Here is an 18149-nt window from a genome sequence, read left to right as displayed (position 1 = left end):
GTTACTGTATTTTTCACATGGGATGTGTCAAATCGGTATCAGACAGCTTTTTTTTTTAGTATGATAGTCCCTGGTGTGTAACAGGTGAAAGGTTCAGCTCTACAGGTGTAGCTGAGCAGGACAACTTCAGTGCTTGGGTAGGGCCTGCAGTTCTTGTCACTCAAACTTCCTTCTGACCTTCATTCCTCTTTCTCTAGTCTATGTTTAAACTAAGAAGACAAGAAGTCCGTCAGGTTTCCCAGCACGAGAGCAGATGGGATTTACTGCACTTGCAGTAGCTGTCAGCACTGGGGGCTTGGAAGCATGGGGGTGCCAGGGTACATGTCCTGCCTGGTGCTGGCCGTGGGGAGGGCAGCACCCCGCTGCAGCCCACCAGCCTTGCTGGGTTGCTGAGGGTAGGAAGAAATTCGGTTTCCGACTGTGACTAACTTTAGCATGTGTCAACAGACTGAGAATGAATTCTCCTGGGTGGGGCTAGGGGGTTTGTCCTGAAGTAGCGGTAAGAAGAAAAGCTACATTTGCACAGGGTGCCCCAAGTCTGTGTAACTTACTGGTGTCTTTCTTTTTAAGAGCTCCTACTTCGGATGCAGCTTATCTACAACAGCATATTTTTGCCAATATATCTTATTCCACCCTCCAGGCCTAACTTCTACCTCCTCACCACCAGAGGAAAATAAACAGAAGCACTTGCATTGGCACTGACGTGCCACTTTATCACTCCCTAACCAGCATAGCTCTGCTGGCAGAAAAGCTGCTGGAGTGTCACTAGTGTCCAGATGAACCTGCGAGGTATAAACTTGTCTTTTTACTTGTGGGAGGTTGATCTGTTTATCCCGTTGTGAAGCTCTGTGTGGTCCCTGGCAGTGGTCACTAGGAGCTACGTTGCTTTTTGCAGGAGAGGACAAGAAAGGTTGTAGGTATGAATTGGAGGAGATGGTGACAGTGAATGTGTGGAGAGGATTAATCCTGTTTGGGGATGGCTGGGCTTGAAAAAGTTCCACCACCTTCCCTTTGCCTCTGACGCTGCTTGCTTAATGGGGGACATCGGATTTGTCTTGCAGGACACCTCCACCCCGGCAGGAGCGTGTGCTGATGATGGGTGATGTGACTCTTGTAAACTGTCACGGCTAGAGGGAAACAACTCTCCTGGAGTTGGCATGTGTAGCCTTTTGGGCAGATACACTTTGGTCAGACGTGTTAAATCCGTGGTGTTGGCTTGTGCTCTTCAGTTAATACAGCTTTTAAGGATGTTGTGGGCATCAGTGTGATTTTTGCCATCTTAAATGGAATTCCTGCCGTCACCTCATCCTGTCCTTTCTTCCTTCTTCCTCTAAGGTTTTCTTTTGACAAGGGTTTCTGTTAATTGCTGAAGAGATGTAAGGGTTTAGTGCTGAAGAACTGTTGACTTGGTTGTGATTACCTAGTGCAAGACTGTGTGTGTGTGTAACAGGCTGTCAGCCTGCCGGGCAGTTTAATGCCAGTCCCTGTATTTCAGGGTTAATGTAGAGTTAATGACTGTCTGTTTCGGAGACCTCTGGTAAAATTACTTTGGTGGATCTCAGTCCAGTGCATTGGTATGTGTGTTGCTAGTCTACGCCACTGCTGGTAATTGTCACTTTGACTGGGCTTCTTAGCAGGAAGGCCAAAACTACATGCCTAGGAGGCTAGGAGAAGGACACGTCACTGGAGAGTAGAGGACAGTGCTGCTCGCAGGCCCTGGGCATCAAGCAGAGAGCCTTGTCCCCCAGAACTTCCACCCTGTTTGAATTGAAAAACGCACCTCTGGGTCTGCCCACCTCTGGTGCTACAGGAAGAGGCAAGGAAATGATTGACCAGAAGCACTTGCTGTGGCACCCCGTGGGCTTCCCCAGTGCCCAGTATCAGCCTGTGACCCAGCATGTTTAGGGTGGTATTTTAGCTGACAACTGTTATGAATTGTGGGTTAGCGTGTGGCTTTTTTTTTTTTCCCTAGTGTGTGTTTATCGGATGTTATAAAGAAACAACCGGTAATTAAATTTGTCTATTCTAATTCTGTTAAAACAATTGTATTGGGATGCAGTGCCATGTAAAGGTCTTAGTGCGGGACTGGCGCCCAGGAAATCCTGGGTCCTCATCTTTTGGTGCTGATATGGTTACACGGACTTGGTCAAACTGCGACAAATCAGAATAATTGGAATCTGTCCACATGTTGCAGAAGGAAATCACCCCTGTCTTGCAAATGGAAGGGATATATTTGTGGCACAGCAGCTGGAAGCAGTGAACACAACACATGTAAGATGTCTTGTCTTGGAGAGATTTACGCAGTGGATGCATAAGCTGTTCAGACTGTACTTGGTTTGGAAGTGAAGTGCTTCAGGGTCTCATGACCTTAGCTGGCCACATGATAAGCCCTTCAGAAGGGCACTGTGCATGTCCCTGGATTTTCCTTGGAGATGTTGAGTCTGAAATAACAGCACGGTGCTGCTGGGAGCAGTTTAAGCAGGTTGCTGAAGCTGAGGGTGGAATAAGACCCATGCCCAGGTAAAGGCCACTTGCAGAAGAGCTTGTTTCTAGGCTGCAGGCTTTGTCAGCCTTGCTTTTAGGACCAGGACCTCCTTCCTCCTGGACTTGGTCGCACTGTCAGCTCTTCCTCTCCAGAGCAGAGGAGTCTGTATGTGAAGTTGCCTGGTGACAACTCCAAAAGAGCCCGGTTGGTGTTGGGAGAGCAGTTGGGGAACATCAGCACCTAATTAATGATGCATTTAACGGCCAATCGCTCTTGAAGTGTTGCCTCCAAAGTGTTGATGCTCTTGGTATTTTTGTTTGTCCGAGGTCTTTTGAGTTATTCTTTGCAACTGGGAAGAATCTGTTACTGTAAACAACAGAGTTGTGTTTCTGTTGTAGTACGAGTTGTGCTCAGGGCAGAGGTCCTTAGTTGCCTCTGTTACTTCTGACCCTGGTGATGGTGGGGGCCTTTTTGGTGACTGTTGAGCAGAGAAATGACATGGTAAAACTGTATTAAGATACCCATAAGCAGGCAGGGAAAACTTCCCAGCAGCCAAATGTGTGTCCATAGCCAAGATAAACTAATGTTCTTACCTAGGTAGCATTTCCTAGGGGTTGTTTAGAGTTGGAAGTGTCATACCTGGGCTTATTCCCAGATCTACATAGCCCTGTCGAGAGACTTGAATTGCTGATGGCCCCCCCACCCAGTCCCCTGATTGTTGTCCACCCGGAGTACTGTTGAATTTGGTGGGGTTTGTGGGTGCTCAGCACTTCTGAAAATGATTTTGCAAATTTGTCCCCTTTCCTGTCTGAGGAGCGGTTTGTTTTACCACTGTGGCATTTGAGGGTGATCCCAAATTCATGATTTGTAAATGGCTTTGTAGTTCATAGGCTGTTACCTTTGATGGCCTAAGTTTACTCCTGTACTCAGGTGCTGTAAGAGCCATGCTGTGTCTGCTTCAGGGGCAGGAGTAGGTTACCTTTTGTGTTCTATAGCAGTAATCTGGGGGACACGAATGGGGGACACGGAGGGACGACAAAACCCCCACAAGAGAAACAAAAACCTAGCAGGATGTCCTGTTAATGTGTCTTGTTTTAGAGGGCAGTGCAAGTCCACCAGCTTTCTAGGTTTCCATGTAATAGAGGTAGGTAGTATATCAATCCTAATGTGTTTCAGCAGCTTCTTGCACAGCTTTTGTTAGGAGCTTGGGAGAGTGGTTGTCATCACTTCAGCATTCTCCTACCCCTCTTTTGAAGACTTGCTGTGGCCACAGAAGTATAGACACAGATTCTGTGGAGATGCTGGAGAACATGGGGGATTGCTCGTGAACGTATTTCAGGCAGGCTCTGTCTCAACTCCCTGGCTTTTGTTGTAAGATTTAAAAAGACAATCTCTCCAAGTTTGGTACAATCTTCCTTTTCTTGATAGTTCTCAGAGGTGGCTGCTGGGGACTACAGAGTCATCAGGCACAGGCTGTGCTTGAGGGTCTCAGCTCGTCTCCTTGGGAAAGGAGATGATAGGGTCTGCTGCACAGGTGGGAGACTACATTGGTCCAGAACCTGTTTTAGGGCTTAGTATGTCTCCTAGTCCTGAGCTTGAGGCCATGGAGCTGCTGTTTGCTGGCCACCGTGGTAAATCCAGGTTAAGGAATCCTACCACCCCCTACCACTTGTTCGTTATTTGCAGGACAGCTCCACAGACTTGTGCTAGGCGGGTGACAGATTGCAGTACAGAGATGGGAAGAGGAGCTGGGAAGGAAATCTTTGCCTAGTTTCACTACCAGGGCTGGGACATTGTAAAACTGCAGTCTGAGCTGGAAATCCTGCAGCATCTCTACACTGACATCGACCTGGAATTTATCTGGCTGTCTGCCACGTGCTAAATAAACCCCAAGTCATGTCGGAGGCTCCTTCTACCCCCTTGAATCCCAGCCCCTTTCTGGGATAGCAACCCACAGGCCAGATTTTTCTTCTGTGGAGGTTTTTAAGCAATCACTTTGGAGCCCCTTGAAACTAGATACTAGTGGGAATTCCTGCAAGGCCTCTCTAGCCTTGCTGGCTGTGACATCCTGGAGCGAAAACGTGGCTTGGATTGAGGATTGGTTGGTTGGTAAATTAGTACAAACCCAGCTAGTACAATTGCTTGGATTTCCTAACAAGCAGCAAAGAGGTCTGGGTAGATAAGAAATGTTGAGTACAGTGAGACCACAGGTCTGCGTCTCGGCCATCTGCTGTGTGGTGGTGATTTGTAAGGAAATCGGAGTTGTGCGGTGTGGTCTGGCTTTAGGTCACCTTCCTGCTTGCTTGCTGCTTTTTTTTTTGTGTGTGTTGTTTTGGGTTGTGGTTTTGTTTTTTTTTTTTTTCTCAAATTCTGTGTTCAAGCGATGCCTTTTTACTGCTTGCATCTTTGCAGTGACCTGGCACGTAAGACACTGTCCTCAGAATTAGGACTTGGCTCGTATTACTCTGGCAGGATCGGGAGTTGTCTTTCAGCTGGAAAAGTACCGAGTTTGATTTTTCCTTGAAAGAGATTGCATTTTAAAAAGACGGTTCTGATAGTGTCATATCTGTTTGCCTTCTCAAAAAACTTAACCTTGTTCAAACCTAGCGAGAAGAAGTCAGATGCTCACACATAATCTTCCATGTGCTGTTGGCAGAGGGAAACTGCCCGGGTTGTTGTACATATTTTGGTTTAACTTGTTCCCACTGATGTCTAGCCTTTGGTTCATGTCTCTTGCTTCCCTTGCTAGTGGAAGGAGTCTAATAGAGGGAACGGAGGAGTGATTCATGCTGAGGAAGGAAATTATCTCTTATCTAGGTTGCCTCTAAGCCAGTCCTGGCAGAGCTGACTTTATCCTTGAGAGGCTGAAAAGTTGGTCTAAAAGGTAAATATTTATTCTTTAGAGTGTCTGAAATTGATCTGAGATCCAGGCGTCTGGTGTGGTTGCTGATGGGAAGGGAAGACAGCTGCACTTGTCTGTGTTCACACAGCCCGGTGCGACTCAACCTGCAAGTGGAACACAAACTGTTCTGGAGGAGCGTAATCAAAAACTTGCTGAAATCCCTGTAACCTCATCGACTAAGCAATGTTTTCTCCCACCTCAGTTGCGATAGTAGGTCTGTGGGAAAGCAAGCTATGATGTCTAGCTCCTGGCTTCTCTGGTCTCCCAGCACCAAGCTTCCTGGGATGGAGACTGTTAAAGTATCAGCCCTATTCTGCATCTTAGCAAAGCTCCAGTGGCTTTCACTAAGTCAGCTGGGAGGAAGATCACCACTCAGCGATGTGGCTTTTCCTCAGGGTGTATAGTAGGACACTTAGGGGAACTTCTGTAGTACCAAGTGGAATCATTTCTATACCCTTTCTTTTAAAAACTGCAGTGGAAATTCTGCACGGCTTTTATAGCCAACCTGCCCCTGCCTTGGTGATTGCCTGCAGTTCAGCAGGAACAGAAACTGAAACGGGCTGGGCTCTTGGTCATATGCTGAGACGTGCAGAAAGTGGGAAAATGGTACAAATGCTAAACCAGATGAGCTTTGCAGTCTCATTATTATCATCTTTATGGAGAAAGCTGTCAGTGGTAAGGATGACCCACGCCAATTCTTGTGTAATTAGCCCCATACACTTACCTGGTATTTAGCGATGTTTGGCTTGAGCTGTGAGTTCTTGTGTATAACAGGCAGTTTCTGATGAGAACATGGAATTTAGATATCCGAGTGAGTATGTTGTGGTTTAACCTAATCACTTAAAATCTTTTCATGTTCCTTTAGCTTCTGTCTTAAAGGTCATTGAAATCTAGACCTGGGATGCCCTTTTTAGCCTTTGCACAGCATCAGTTAGTGTTCTATTTTTGAGCACCTGCTGGTATTGGATATGGGGGAAGCTCCTTTGGAAAGGTTTTGTAGTATTTGTGGTTTATTTCCCACTTTATCACTTGGCAGTAGTTCATACTTTCCCGTTTTTTTTAGGGAGATTGCTGTGGCTTGAGCTATTGCTGCTGAGTGTTCCCCTGCTGTACCTAACCTCAAAATTACTTTTGCTGCCTCCTTGGATTCTTCCACTTCCAGTGGAGAACAGTAGACCTTCTGGCTTAACCTGAGCACAATCCTAAGAGCTCCTCAGCCCAGAGCTCCACAGTGGCACAGATCACCCTTGACCGAAGCCAAGCACGCCACCTGGGACTTGGTCCTGCATTGAGCTGTGCATAAATTGATTCTCCCTGCCCTCCTGTTGAAGTGGGCTTGGTATAGGCTTGGGGTCTCTCATTTATGCCTTGGTTTCTTTGTCTTTTTACAAAGCAATGCTTTTTTTCTTGAAAAGGTAGGGGAACTCCTTTGGCTGTAAGAGTGTTCATATGCATCTGCTGAGTATTACCCATCTGTGTATAATTCTGATACGTCTGTCAGTTCTGCATCTAACGGCTCCTGTCCAAGGAGGTTCTGCAGTTCAGGTGGTCAGTGGGATGTGCGATTAACCTGCTGTGTCTGGCTCTTTCAGAACAGGGCAGTCGGACGGCCCAAAGGGAAACTGGGCACTGCTTCTGCGGTGAAGCTCGCAGCTAATCGGACAACCGCTGGGGCACGGCGGAGGAGGACGCGATGCCGCAAGTGCGAGGCGTGTCTGCGGACAGAGTGCGGCGAGTGTCACTTCTGCAAAGACATGAAGAAATTTGGGGGACCTGGCAGGATGAAACAGTCCTGTATTATGAGGCAGTGTATCGCAGTAAGTGTACCTGTTGCTACAGCTCGCTTGGAGATTTCTTTCCTATATCTATGTCTCCTGGTGACGAGGTGTGGAACTGAGAATTCCTCTCTGAGTAGTCTCTAAAGTGCATCAGGCAAAACAGCGTAATCCCTGCCCTCTCAGTTCAGATCTCTTTTCCCATTGCTTTTCACCCTCCCCAAATCTTAAACCAGAATGCTACTAAGACTCAATAGCACAGCTTTCGTTCTTAGTAATACAGGCGTGGAGACTATCAGTATGCTGGAAACTGGCACTCAAATCACACTGAAATTCTGGGATTTGGGGGAGAGAGGAAAAGTGGGAAGTTGAATTCAAAGGGAGGAAAGGTGTGTTTGGTTTGGTTCTCTGAATTTCCTGAGAAAACTGCCTTGCAACCATCTTTGCCATCTCAACTACTTAGCCAAATTCAGCTATGGAGAAGTCTTTAACTGGCATCCTCCAAGACTTTGGCGTTGGTGACCCCAGCCCCAGGCTGCTTGAGATCTGAATTTCAATTTCTTTGCTGTTACCTGGGCATATAGGGGAGGGTCTGATCCAGATGAGCCAGGGAGCCTTGTCTTCCTCAGGAACTAGAAATGGCTTTCGGAGATGAGCATCAGAATGGGACAAGCAGGCAAAGATGATTTCCTGGGCTTCTGTGATACATTGCTTTTAGAAGCCTCGTGAGTCATAAGTGATAGCTTTGTATTTAACAAGTATTGACAGATTAATCTTCCATTCAGTTGTCGAAGCAGCTTTTGAATCCGTTGCTTTCATACTGCCTGTGGCAGAGCTTCTCCTCAGGTTTCATGTCCGCAGTGCCCCCATTCAAGGGTAAAAATTAGCTTTAGCTTTTATCTTAATTCTCTGGAAGACCTTGTTTATGTTGTTGTTAAGGGTTTGGTTTTCTGTTTGTTTTTTGTTGTTTTGTTTTTGTTTTTTTTTTTTTTTAAGGAAAGGAATGTTGTTTATTCATAACTGAAGTATCACCCCATCTATACTGATTTTTCTCTTAACTCTTGTTACAGTTCCTCCTCTTAGTTTTTTGGTTTGTTTTGGTGGGTTTTTTTTTGTTAATTCTGATGAGGAAACTGAAGTGGAGGCATTAAATAACTTGATCTGACACTGATAAAAAAACTGATAAGCACTGAAGGTTTCCAGTAGTTGCTCCTGGTAGCTCACTCCATGTCCTGTTCTAAGCCATGCACTGTTCTTGACATAGAAGATTGGATTCAGCTCTGCTGGATCTTTCAGTAAAGTACACAGAATATCTACCTTTCCGCAGAGTGCTTTTGCAGCTCAAGTGTCTTTTCTTTGAACGCTTGATTTCCTGGAGTGTGGCATGAATTCAACAGCATGGATGAAGAAGTTATTATTCTCCAGGGGGAAGAAATAGTGAAATCGTGCTGCCTTTTTAGTGGAGGGATTACATTAGGGCTGCAGTTTGCTTTCTTGTCCTGACTGATGAAGGAAACTGTTATACTAAGCCCTTTCAGTCTTGATAACGCAGGCTGAGCCTTCTGGAGATGAACTGGGTTCTCTTCTGGCTGAGTGTAGTCATCCTCTCATTCCCTCTCTTCTAATGAAGAAGTATTTTTCTTCTGAGTATCTGCAGTTTTGTTTCCCGAATCTGTGGTAGAGCGCAGGGCTTGGTGGCCAGGGTACTCTGATTCCTCATCCTACCCTTGCACGCACTCAGGAGGACATCTCTGCCCTTCGTGTGTTCCCATCGGTGTCAATAGCAGGGGGAGTATTACAGACTTTCTTAGAGCAGCAAAAGCGTAGAAAATTTGCAGGTTGAACTGTTGTGATTTTTAAGGGTGCTTCACATTTCTGTAAGCAATCCTATTGCCTTTACTCTTGTTCGTTATGTTCTGTAACAATTGCGGTAGTAATGTATTGTGGTACCTATCCAACAGCTTCCAGCCAAAAAAAAAGCCCGAAACACTGAATCAAGGCTCTGTGGAAGTAATGATCCCTACAGTTCTGGGATTGCGCTTTCCTCTGGTTAATAACATCGACAATATTAACTAGACACAGGCTTTCATTAAATTCAGAAGCCTTAGGAGAGCCTGTACTGCCATTCAGAGAACAGGCACCTCCTCTGCATCGCTAGTTCAATCAGGAAAGGGAACAGGAGTGCCTGGGACACCTTATGCTGCATTGAATAGGTTGGAAGGGAGTGTGGGGCTGTGTGCTGGGAGGACAAGGCATGGCTGCTCTTCCAGCCCATCAGTGGGACGGAGCTGGTTGGGGCACAGAGGAGATTTCCTTAGACACCCTTGCCCCCAGCAAGAAAAACTTTACTGCTCCTGGGATGTCTGATCTTGTGCGTGGATGTAAATACTTGTTGTGGGGCAGATCGGACAAAACAAGTGGACAGAGCTCTTGCAGCTCTGGAGAGAAGCCAAGGGCTTTTCTCTGGTTTACCTGCTGGTGGAATGGGATCCTGGGGATTCCTATTTTGTGCTTGGAGGAAGGGTGGGAATTAAATAGCATTTGCAAAATGCTTTTAAAATGGAGCGTGGGTAAGTACTGGCGTGAGAAAGCACGAAAGTGTTGCCGTAGCTAATGTATCAGACGTTGGTGTGTGGGGCAGCACACAGTGGTCTGTCATGGCTTGCTACAGGTTTTTCCCTGCTGGGAACTTGCTGAAGGATGCACTGTTACTGCATAGATTTGGTTTGGTGTGCAAGTGTCTGCTGACAGATTTTATTCACTCCATCTACGAGAGATCCTTGCCGTGAAAAGCCACATCTCTGCCCTTGGCTGCTTAAGGACTTGCAACCTAATGGACTGCATTTCGTATTACAGCCAGCTTCTTGTGAGGGTCTTCCTTTTCTTTCTTGTAATGAGACTTATACCTGATTGCCTCAAACCAGAAGTTTGTTGCTCATTAGCACAAAGGTGGCTTTTTAGTTAGACTGGCATTCAGTTCTTTGACATGGGTGACAGAAATGTGAGATGCTGCAGTTCCCTTTCTGCCTCAGCAAAAGACAGGAAAAAAATCAGCGTGCTTCTCACTGGTGACACTTGCAGGAGAGGAATTTTCTTTTTAAGTGTCTGTGCAGTGTTCTTTGCAATGCCCAGGTTGGGAGCAGGGCCCTAGATAATAAACTGTCAGTCAGGAAAAGGTCTGTTCTTGGTTCTGTTGTGGGCTTGCTGTGAGACCTGGATTGGGTCCCATAACATCTGTCTGCCCTGCTTGTGAAGTAGAGGAGATGCCAAATTGCCACTCAGATTGTGAAGCTTAATGGATGTGAATAGTGATGTTCTAGGTTGTTTCTTTTCCCTCCCATTGTGCACTAGTGAAGTGACTTGCATGCAAGTGTCTGTGTCAGCTCACAGATTCAAGGAACCCACAAAAAAAACATCTTCATCCCTGGGATGCCTCATGAATCTGTGTTCCTACAGGAGGGCACTTTTATTCCCTCAAACAGGTCCTGTGATGCTTGGTCTGGGTACCCACCCCCGATTGTTACCAGTTTTTCTTGCCTTCATTGCTCTGCTGGGCTGGAGCCTTCAGCAGTTTGCACAATTAATTCCTATTTATCTCTTTGAAATGTGGATACTGTAAATGCACATGGATTTCCTCTGTTTCCGTATGTCTTCCATGTCCTCATCAAGACTTCTTTCTGATATGTGTAAACAGCCTGTGTTGCCTCATACTGCTGTGTGTCTGGTGTGTGGAGAAGCTGGGAAAGAGGACACGGTGGAAGAGGAGGAGAGCAAGTTTAATCTCATGCTAATGGAATGCTCCATTTGTAACGAAATCATACACCCAGGATGCCTTAAGGTGAGTACCAGGATGTGATACATGTTGGAAACAAAAACTGGATTAGTTATCACCTTAATGTAAAAGTGGCGTGAAGAAATTGGAAAGCTTTCATGTTTTCGTCTTTGGAAACTGAAGTGAGCAAAGAGCTGGTGTGAGAAGCAGAGTGTCAGCTGGGGCACACGCAGCCCTGACCGGCAGGCGGGGATCCTCCGATGTACCAGCATCCCCTGAACGCAGAGACTCTTGCGTTGGACAGCCTCTGAAATGAGTGTGCATGCAAATGTCTTGGGGGTTTTGGGATTGTTTTTCTTTCCTTCTCCTTTTTGTGTCTTGTTTAAGGAAGTGAGGGGTTCCGGTGGGCACAGGAAGCTTGAGAGGACAGGGAAATCTGCCCGTACATTTGGATGACAATCCCTGTATCGACAGCTCCTTCGTGTGTCCCGCAGAGTACAAACAAGTGGTTTGCTGTTCGTGTTTGTCCAGGCACGGCTGCGCCAAGCAGCTGGCTTTAAAGATGTTATGAGCAAATGCTGCAGTAGGAAGACTGCAGCTCTGGAGAACAAACTGAGCGAGTTTCAGGCTGCAGGAGTGCTCACCCTTGGCTGACTTGAGTCCTGTGAGCAGCTATTTTCTTTGCTGGTAACAAAAGTGTCATTTTGGGCGTATAGTTGTGTATTAGCATTTAGAAGCCTCCTTTCTCCAGAGCTGGTTTGTTTGAGCTGATCAGCCATTTCCTGTTGCTGATTTGTTTATGGTTAAAGTGATTTGCCAAAGCAAATGTGTTCTGACACATCGTGCCCCAGAAAGCAGCTTTTGGCCCTTCTGGGATCTCTGGGAGGAGAGGTATGTTCTTAATGCAGGCCTGGGGTGATGCTCCCCTGGCTTTTTATTTCTCTTGTGCTGTACATAGCACTGCACCAAGCTATGTGCGTGTCATTTAGTAGGTAGCTGGCAAACCAGAACTGTGGCTGTCTCCCTGATTCATGAAATTGGTGCTCACAGCTCCTGCCACAGATGGCTCTGAAAGGGAGCTTGGCTTGCTTGGCTCTGCTTAAAACAAGGCCTCGGGGGCTGATGAAGCAAGGGAAGGAGCTGCTTGTTTTCAGAGGTACCTCAATTTTGGCTTGTAGCTGCTGCTTTGCTATTCCAGTCCTTCCTGAAAGTGCCCTGCACTCCCCCATCTCTCGTTTTGCAGTGTCAGTGACACTTCATGGCTGAGTCCAGCGGACACGACTGTTGTCTAGTGGCAGTTCAAGTCTGGTTTCCTCTCCCCATACCACATTTGGGACTAGTTGCACAGGATGTGGGTCAGATCTGTGAAATCAAGCAAATGCTGTTTGTTCTTTTATGCATGTGTGGTGTTCTGAGTGCTGTTTTGGTAACTAGGAACAATTTTGATTTGGGTGTTTCTGAAAGTTAAGCAATGGGAGATTTACAGTGTGCCTTGTGTGTCTTATTTTAATTCCTCAATGCTTCTGTTGAGCTGACGTGGTGGGGTGACTGGTACTGTTTATTTACTGAGACAAAAGGGCACTGGTAGGATTTGAGAATCGTCTTGGAAGGCAAGATGAGACTATGCGCAGGGGAACAGCAAAAGGAAAATGGAGCCTCTTCCTTGGATCCCTCCCTGCTCTTTATTCCCCAGTTCCATGATTTTCTGCAAGATAAAAATCTGTTCCCATGTTGCTCAAGCCCTTGACGTGGGCATAAACCCAGAGGATGGAGCCCATAAATAGGCCTTGTGGGAAGCGCCTTTGAATGCAGACACAGCCCCAGGGCAGCCGCTTCGGCCGTCCACCAAGAGAAAGTCCCTTCCCGTCCTACAGGCCGTAGAGCGTGTGAACTGTTTGTCGTCTCCAGTCAAATGTCCAGCAAAGGTACTTCTGGGGGAGGCTGGAATAAACTGGATCAGTGAAGGGAGAGTGTCCTTTCCTGGCTTATTCCTACGTGGAGTGAATTCCCTCCAAGACACTTCTCCAAAGCATGTGGAGTAGTCTGGCACATGCAGTGGCTAATTTGTACTCCAGGGCAGGTTGTTCCTGGTTGGAAGTCCATCCTCTTCCAGCTTCCTGATTTGGCTGTACTGGTTTGTGGTGGCTTTTCCTCGTGAAAAACCAGTGTCAGAGGATGACCTCTTTGAGGAGATTAAGGGAGGCTCAGGTGCATCTGTGCTCTGACACACTTGCAGCCTTGAGGGGCTTCTGCGGGTGCCTCTTGCTGGGGGCGCTGGGTGCCAGAGCACGTTAGGTGCTTGCATTGGAACCGTGCTAAGGACAGCCAGGGTGTTTTGTATACTGAGAAAGGTCACGGGAGGCTTCTGACACACTTCTTTCCTTGAAAATACAATGCCAACACAAATTCTCGTTTTGCTGAAGAGTTTCTTATGAAAACGATCTTGGTGAGCATTTTGCAAGTGCAGCAGTTTTTCCAGAGGGAGGCAGTGAGATTTTTGGGGGCGTATTGCCTTTTGCTGTTACAGACAGCATTTGATTGAACCAATATTGATGAACTTTTCTTGCTACATCTCAGGTTGGTAGTAATGCTGGTTAGCACGTGTGAGTGCAGTGTCTGATGCTGTTTCCTTAAGGAGAAGGGGTTTGTTTTCCCCAGTAGGAGCCTGTTCTTTTTCAGCTTAGGTGGGTATAACGATAACGATGGAGAAGGTGAATATTTAGGTGCCTCATCAGAACAGCAGAAATACAAAGACCTTTTCCAGCGCAGCTGCACTGCTGCCCATAGCTTCAGCCCAGGTGTGTCTTGCTGTCTGTGTTGCTTCAGTCTTGGCACTGCCAGAATTCATGGCTCTCGCTCAGCAATGTCAGATCAGCATCCTGGGCTCTCCATGTTCCTTAACAAGAAGACTTCACAGTACCATAGTCTCATGTTTAGACTTTCTGAATGGCTGACCTCGTGCTGCAGGTACGTTTCTGAAGGTGCCTCACGCTGTGGCTCAGACACCCACCTGCTGTTTGGAGCAAACACTCAGAACTGGCTCCCACCCAGCCTGAAAGGCTTGGGACAGATTCAGTGGCAGGTCTGTGTGTGTCTAATTAGTTCTCTTACAGTTCCTCACATCTGTTTGGTTCCTTAAACTTCACAGAAGGGACAGAGCTGTAATGCTTTCCCTTCAGTAGCATTTGTTCTATATTCAGTGCGGGAAATAACTTGTTCCCAGCTTGGGCTTGGGCCAGGAATTGTTCCCCTGGGGCAGAGATGTATACAACAGCTCCTGGAGTATCTTACACCTACCATGGGAAAGAAGGTTCAAAGGCGTACAGTTGTGATAAAACCAGTATTTAAATCCTGCCCACTTCATTTACTCATTTATTAACTCCAGAAGGCTTGCTGAGGGAGGCTGACATGTCATCACTCTTGCTAGATGGTGAAACTAGAATGGCTGCTGTCTGGCTGGAGGACTTGAGGAAGCCGTTCCTCTCAAACCAAGGCTTTGCTCCTGCACGGTGCATTTTTGCTGAGCTGGGAGGAGAGGAGGAAATCTTTCAGAAACGTGAAAAATCTGCAGATTTCTACCCCTGTTTCAGCAGCAGGCTCCTGCTGCTGTGCTGCTGGTGCTAGTGCCCAGCTATTTGTCTAGGCAGGAGCATGTTTTTGTTGTCTATAATAGTAATAAATAAATTCCCTCACACACCCAAGGCTTTTTTGTGAATATATAACAAAACCCTTGAATGTGAATGTGGCATCAGTGAGCGTATGAGTGTGTGTGGAGGGTGTTTTTAGCTTAGATCTACTTTTTATCCTCAGTTTCATTCACAGAAATGTCTTTCAGAAACACTTGTCTCCTGCTTGGAAAGTAACACGGGGTCTTACATGGAAATTCAGAAACCAGCAGCTTTTCAACTGCATAGGGCAGGACTGTGCTTTTATCGTAGCGTAACACCACTGAGTGTGCGTCTTCCTTTTCAAAAAGCAAGATGTCTCAGTCTCTCAGAGGTAGTGAAGTAGTAAGCATTTCTCTTCCGTACATGAACTGGGTAACTGGGGGTGTGAGAAACCTTAGAAATGCCTTCATGTGTCCAGTCTTCTGAATGGAAGTGCCTGTTCTCCAGCTGACTTGGCAACCGCTGTTGTTATTGGCACATGGGCTTGAGGGCTGGAGGCATGGGACTGCTAGTTCTGATCCATAAAGGAAAGTATTTTAAGGAACACTTGATTACAGTGCAGGGTGCTTTGCTTCTAAAAATGCCGAACAGTATTAATGTATGTGAGAATGTGTGTATGGGAAAAATCCTTTCCTATTAAAAGATCAGACTGTGCCTCGCTCTGGGGGGTACGGGGGGGACTGAGCTTTGCGAATCAGTGGTGTGGGAGGATGTTTGGCGATGGTGTGATTACAGTCCTGGGTTTTGGGGGGGTTGCTTTGGGTTGTTGGGGTGATTTTTGTTATTTTGGGGGTTTTCTGCAAGAACAGAATGTGCCCTGTATTAACAGGGATTGTCATTGACCTTCATAAAAAGCCCAGACCTGAACCCTTTGTCAAATACCAGTATGGCCAGCATGCTGTCCCTCCCCATGGACACCATCAGAAGGGTAATTGTGCAGGACAGAGGGCTTGCTCAGCACCAGCAGGATGGTGCAGCATCTGCAGTGACCTGGGTTTCTTTTCTGCAGCCGTTGGGAGGGCAGCAGTCGGTCGGAGGGAATCAGGAGCTGTACAGAACGCTTCCAAACGATCTGCCCATAGGATTCTGCAGCACGATTGTGAACTGAGTTGTGCCTCTCTTTCGCCAGGTGAAGGAATCGGATGGTGTGGTTAACGATGAGCTGCCGAACTGCTGGGAGTGTCCAAAGTGCAACCATGCAGGGAAAACTGGAAAAGTGAGTTTAATGGGAATAAGTGGTGCTGGAATGAGATACAAAATCTCAAGCATTCCCTCTGGCTTGTAGGTATAATTTTGCCCAATACCAGCTTTTGATTTTGTGCTTAATTCAGTTGAGTTGAAGGAATAAGCCCGTGGCTTTCTGTTCTTTAATTTTTATATTCTTGTTCCATGTACCAACAGTTCACCCAGAAGCCGGGGAATATTTAGGTTAGTTCTGTGAGCTGCTGCCTGTTAATTTCTAAGATGAAAACACTTGAAAAAATAACAAACCAAAAAACCCCAAACAAAATCCAGAAGCGATTATGCAAAACCTGAAGTGTCTGTTGGAATTAGCGAAACATTGTTTCTTTGCAAACGGAGATAGACACTTGCAAGCGAGATAGACACTTGCAAGCGTGTAGTTACAAAAATAACTTTATGAAAGTTGAAACTACTTTAACTCCTCGCTAATGGTTTTGTCTGTTACAAAGTGATCACCCCACCAGTGCTGGAGGCAGCTTCGATAAAGAGCTGAGAAAGGCATAAGATATAAAGTTTGTTTGTGTTTTGTGTCTCTTTGGCGTACAAGCAAAAGCGCGGACCAGGATTCAAATACGCATCAAATCTCCCAGGCTCGTTGCTGAAGGAACAGAAAATGAACCGAGACAATAAGGAAGTAACAGATGCTGCGAAACGGAAAGGGGATTGTGAAGAAACTCCCAGGCGGAAATCGGAGGAACATTCCAAGAAGACTCAAGTTGACTCAATCCTGAGGAGAAAGTCAGACGAAGTGCATCTGTGGAGGAAAAGGAAATTTGAGAAACCCCAGGAACCCACTATGAGAAAGCGGGTATGACAAAACACCCTTCGTGTGCTTACACAGATGCGCGTGGGCTGGTTGGGGCTGATGTCTCTTGCCTTCTGGCTTGTAGCTCCTCTTGAAATCCCAGGTTGTTACAAAAGAAACTGCGATGTTTTACCTTGCTTTCTGAAAACTGCTAGTCTGACAGGACAGTAGTTTGAGCAGTGACACTTGGGTTGATGTTCAGAGGCCGAAAACACTGGGCTATGGCTGTTGTTTTATTCAAAATACTGGAAAACCCACTTTAAGTGCAAAGTCTTTACAAGACACTTGGAGTAGGAACAAGGTGAAAATCCATTTTTAATGGAAACTCTTTCATCTCTATCCACATGGTGGCGCATGGCAGCTTGTTTTGTGGCTGATTCAGGGATGTACAGTACTCGTAACCCATCAGAGGACCTTTAGAAATGACACCTTCTGTAGCCTGCAGAGAGGAGGAGCTGCTCACAACAGCGGTGTAGACAGCTTTTCCCTGAATTTGACAGTCAGAGCTGCTGTGCCAGGCAGGGACACCGAATTGTCAGGCGGATTGCAAAATACGATACTTGGGATATAGAGAAATGCTGGTTTGCAGAGGTAGAAATGAGGATCTAGATTTAATGTGTCTCACGAGTAAATGGCTGATGGCTTTGAAATCAGAATCAGTGGCTGGTTTCGTGTTGCATGTGTAGCTCGCGAGGAGCAGCAGGCAGCCCGCCCTGCGAGGCTTGACGGTGGGAACGCTACAGTACGGTAAATGCAGGGATTGGGGTTGCTTTGGTGGAGCGAGAGAGCAAAATTCCCTGTACCAGTTCATGCATATCTGCTTCCTGGCTATGCTTTCCTTTCCCCATCCCTTTGGACTCACTGCAGTGTTTATGGATGGCTTGAGTTGCTCCATGAAAGCCCCCAGTGCGCGAGGAAGGCACTGTGGATCACCAAACCTTCATCAGACAGCACAACAAATGTCGTGTTTTGGGGTTTTTACTTTTCTTTCTTCCAACAGCTAAAACTGGGAAAAGAAGACAAACTCTTCAGGAAGAAGGTACTTTGCCTTTTTAATAGATGTGTTCTCAATCCCTTTTAATCCCTTCTCCTCATGTGAGCTGAATGGTGAGCCAGTTTCTCTACCAGTCATGTCCATGTGTCACTGCCGGCACTTTTATTATCCCATTTACATCTTGAAATTGCAGATATCTCTCTCGTGGAAACCTTTACACTCCGGGATAGTCTAGCTGCAGTGTCTGGCTTTACGTTTTCTGTTCTGATGTCTCATATTAAAATACAGCAGCAAGTTGTGTTTTGATGAACCAGGGAATAAAATTTTGTTTCTGTACCAATGTTTTGCTCTTCCTGTGTGGTCGAATCGTGCCCCTGCCACACAGCCCCTCCCCGTACCACAGCACATCCCTGGAGCCCCCTGCGGACACCCCAGGGAGCCAGGGATGACCTGGCACGCAAGTATTGGTAACCTCTCACAGGCTGGCACGATAACAGAACTCTGAT

The 18149-nt window shown here is 46.6% G+C and overlaps 1 protein-coding gene across 4 annotated transcripts in view; it reads left to right on the top strand.

Annotated features, from left to right (window-relative positions):
• The window catches only part of KDM2B (lysine demethylase 2B), a 119078-nt gene that overhangs the window by 94105 nt on the left and 6824 nt on the right, over positions 1 to 18149 (top strand). For 2 of the 4 annotated variants that reach the window (XM_086474400.1, XM_086474397.1), the window contains exons 13-17: positions 6980 to 7204; positions 10857 to 11000; positions 15732 to 15818; positions 16392 to 16652; positions 17650 to 17688. In XM_086474400.1, coding sequence (XP_086330526.1) covers positions 6980 to 7204; positions 10857 to 11000; positions 15732 to 15818; positions 16392 to 16652; positions 17650 to 17688 — 756 coding nt within the window. Of the gene's footprint in view, positions 1 to 6979; positions 7205 to 10856; positions 11001 to 15731; positions 15819 to 16381; positions 16653 to 17649; positions 17689 to 18149 lie in introns of all 4 variants that reach the window. The other 2 variants (XM_086474399.1, XM_086474396.1) reach the window with 2 other exon arrangements.

Source organism: Leptosomus discolor, chromosome 16 (genome assembly GCF_034619465.1).
Source record: "Leptosomus discolor isolate bLepDis1 chromosome 16, bLepDis1.hap2, whole genome shotgun sequence".
NCBI lineage: Eukaryota > Metazoa > Chordata > Aves > Leptosomiformes > Leptosomidae > Leptosomus > Leptosomus discolor.
The sequence above is the reverse complement of the archived record's forward strand: the minus strand, read 5'-3'. Positions and strand labels throughout refer to the sequence as shown.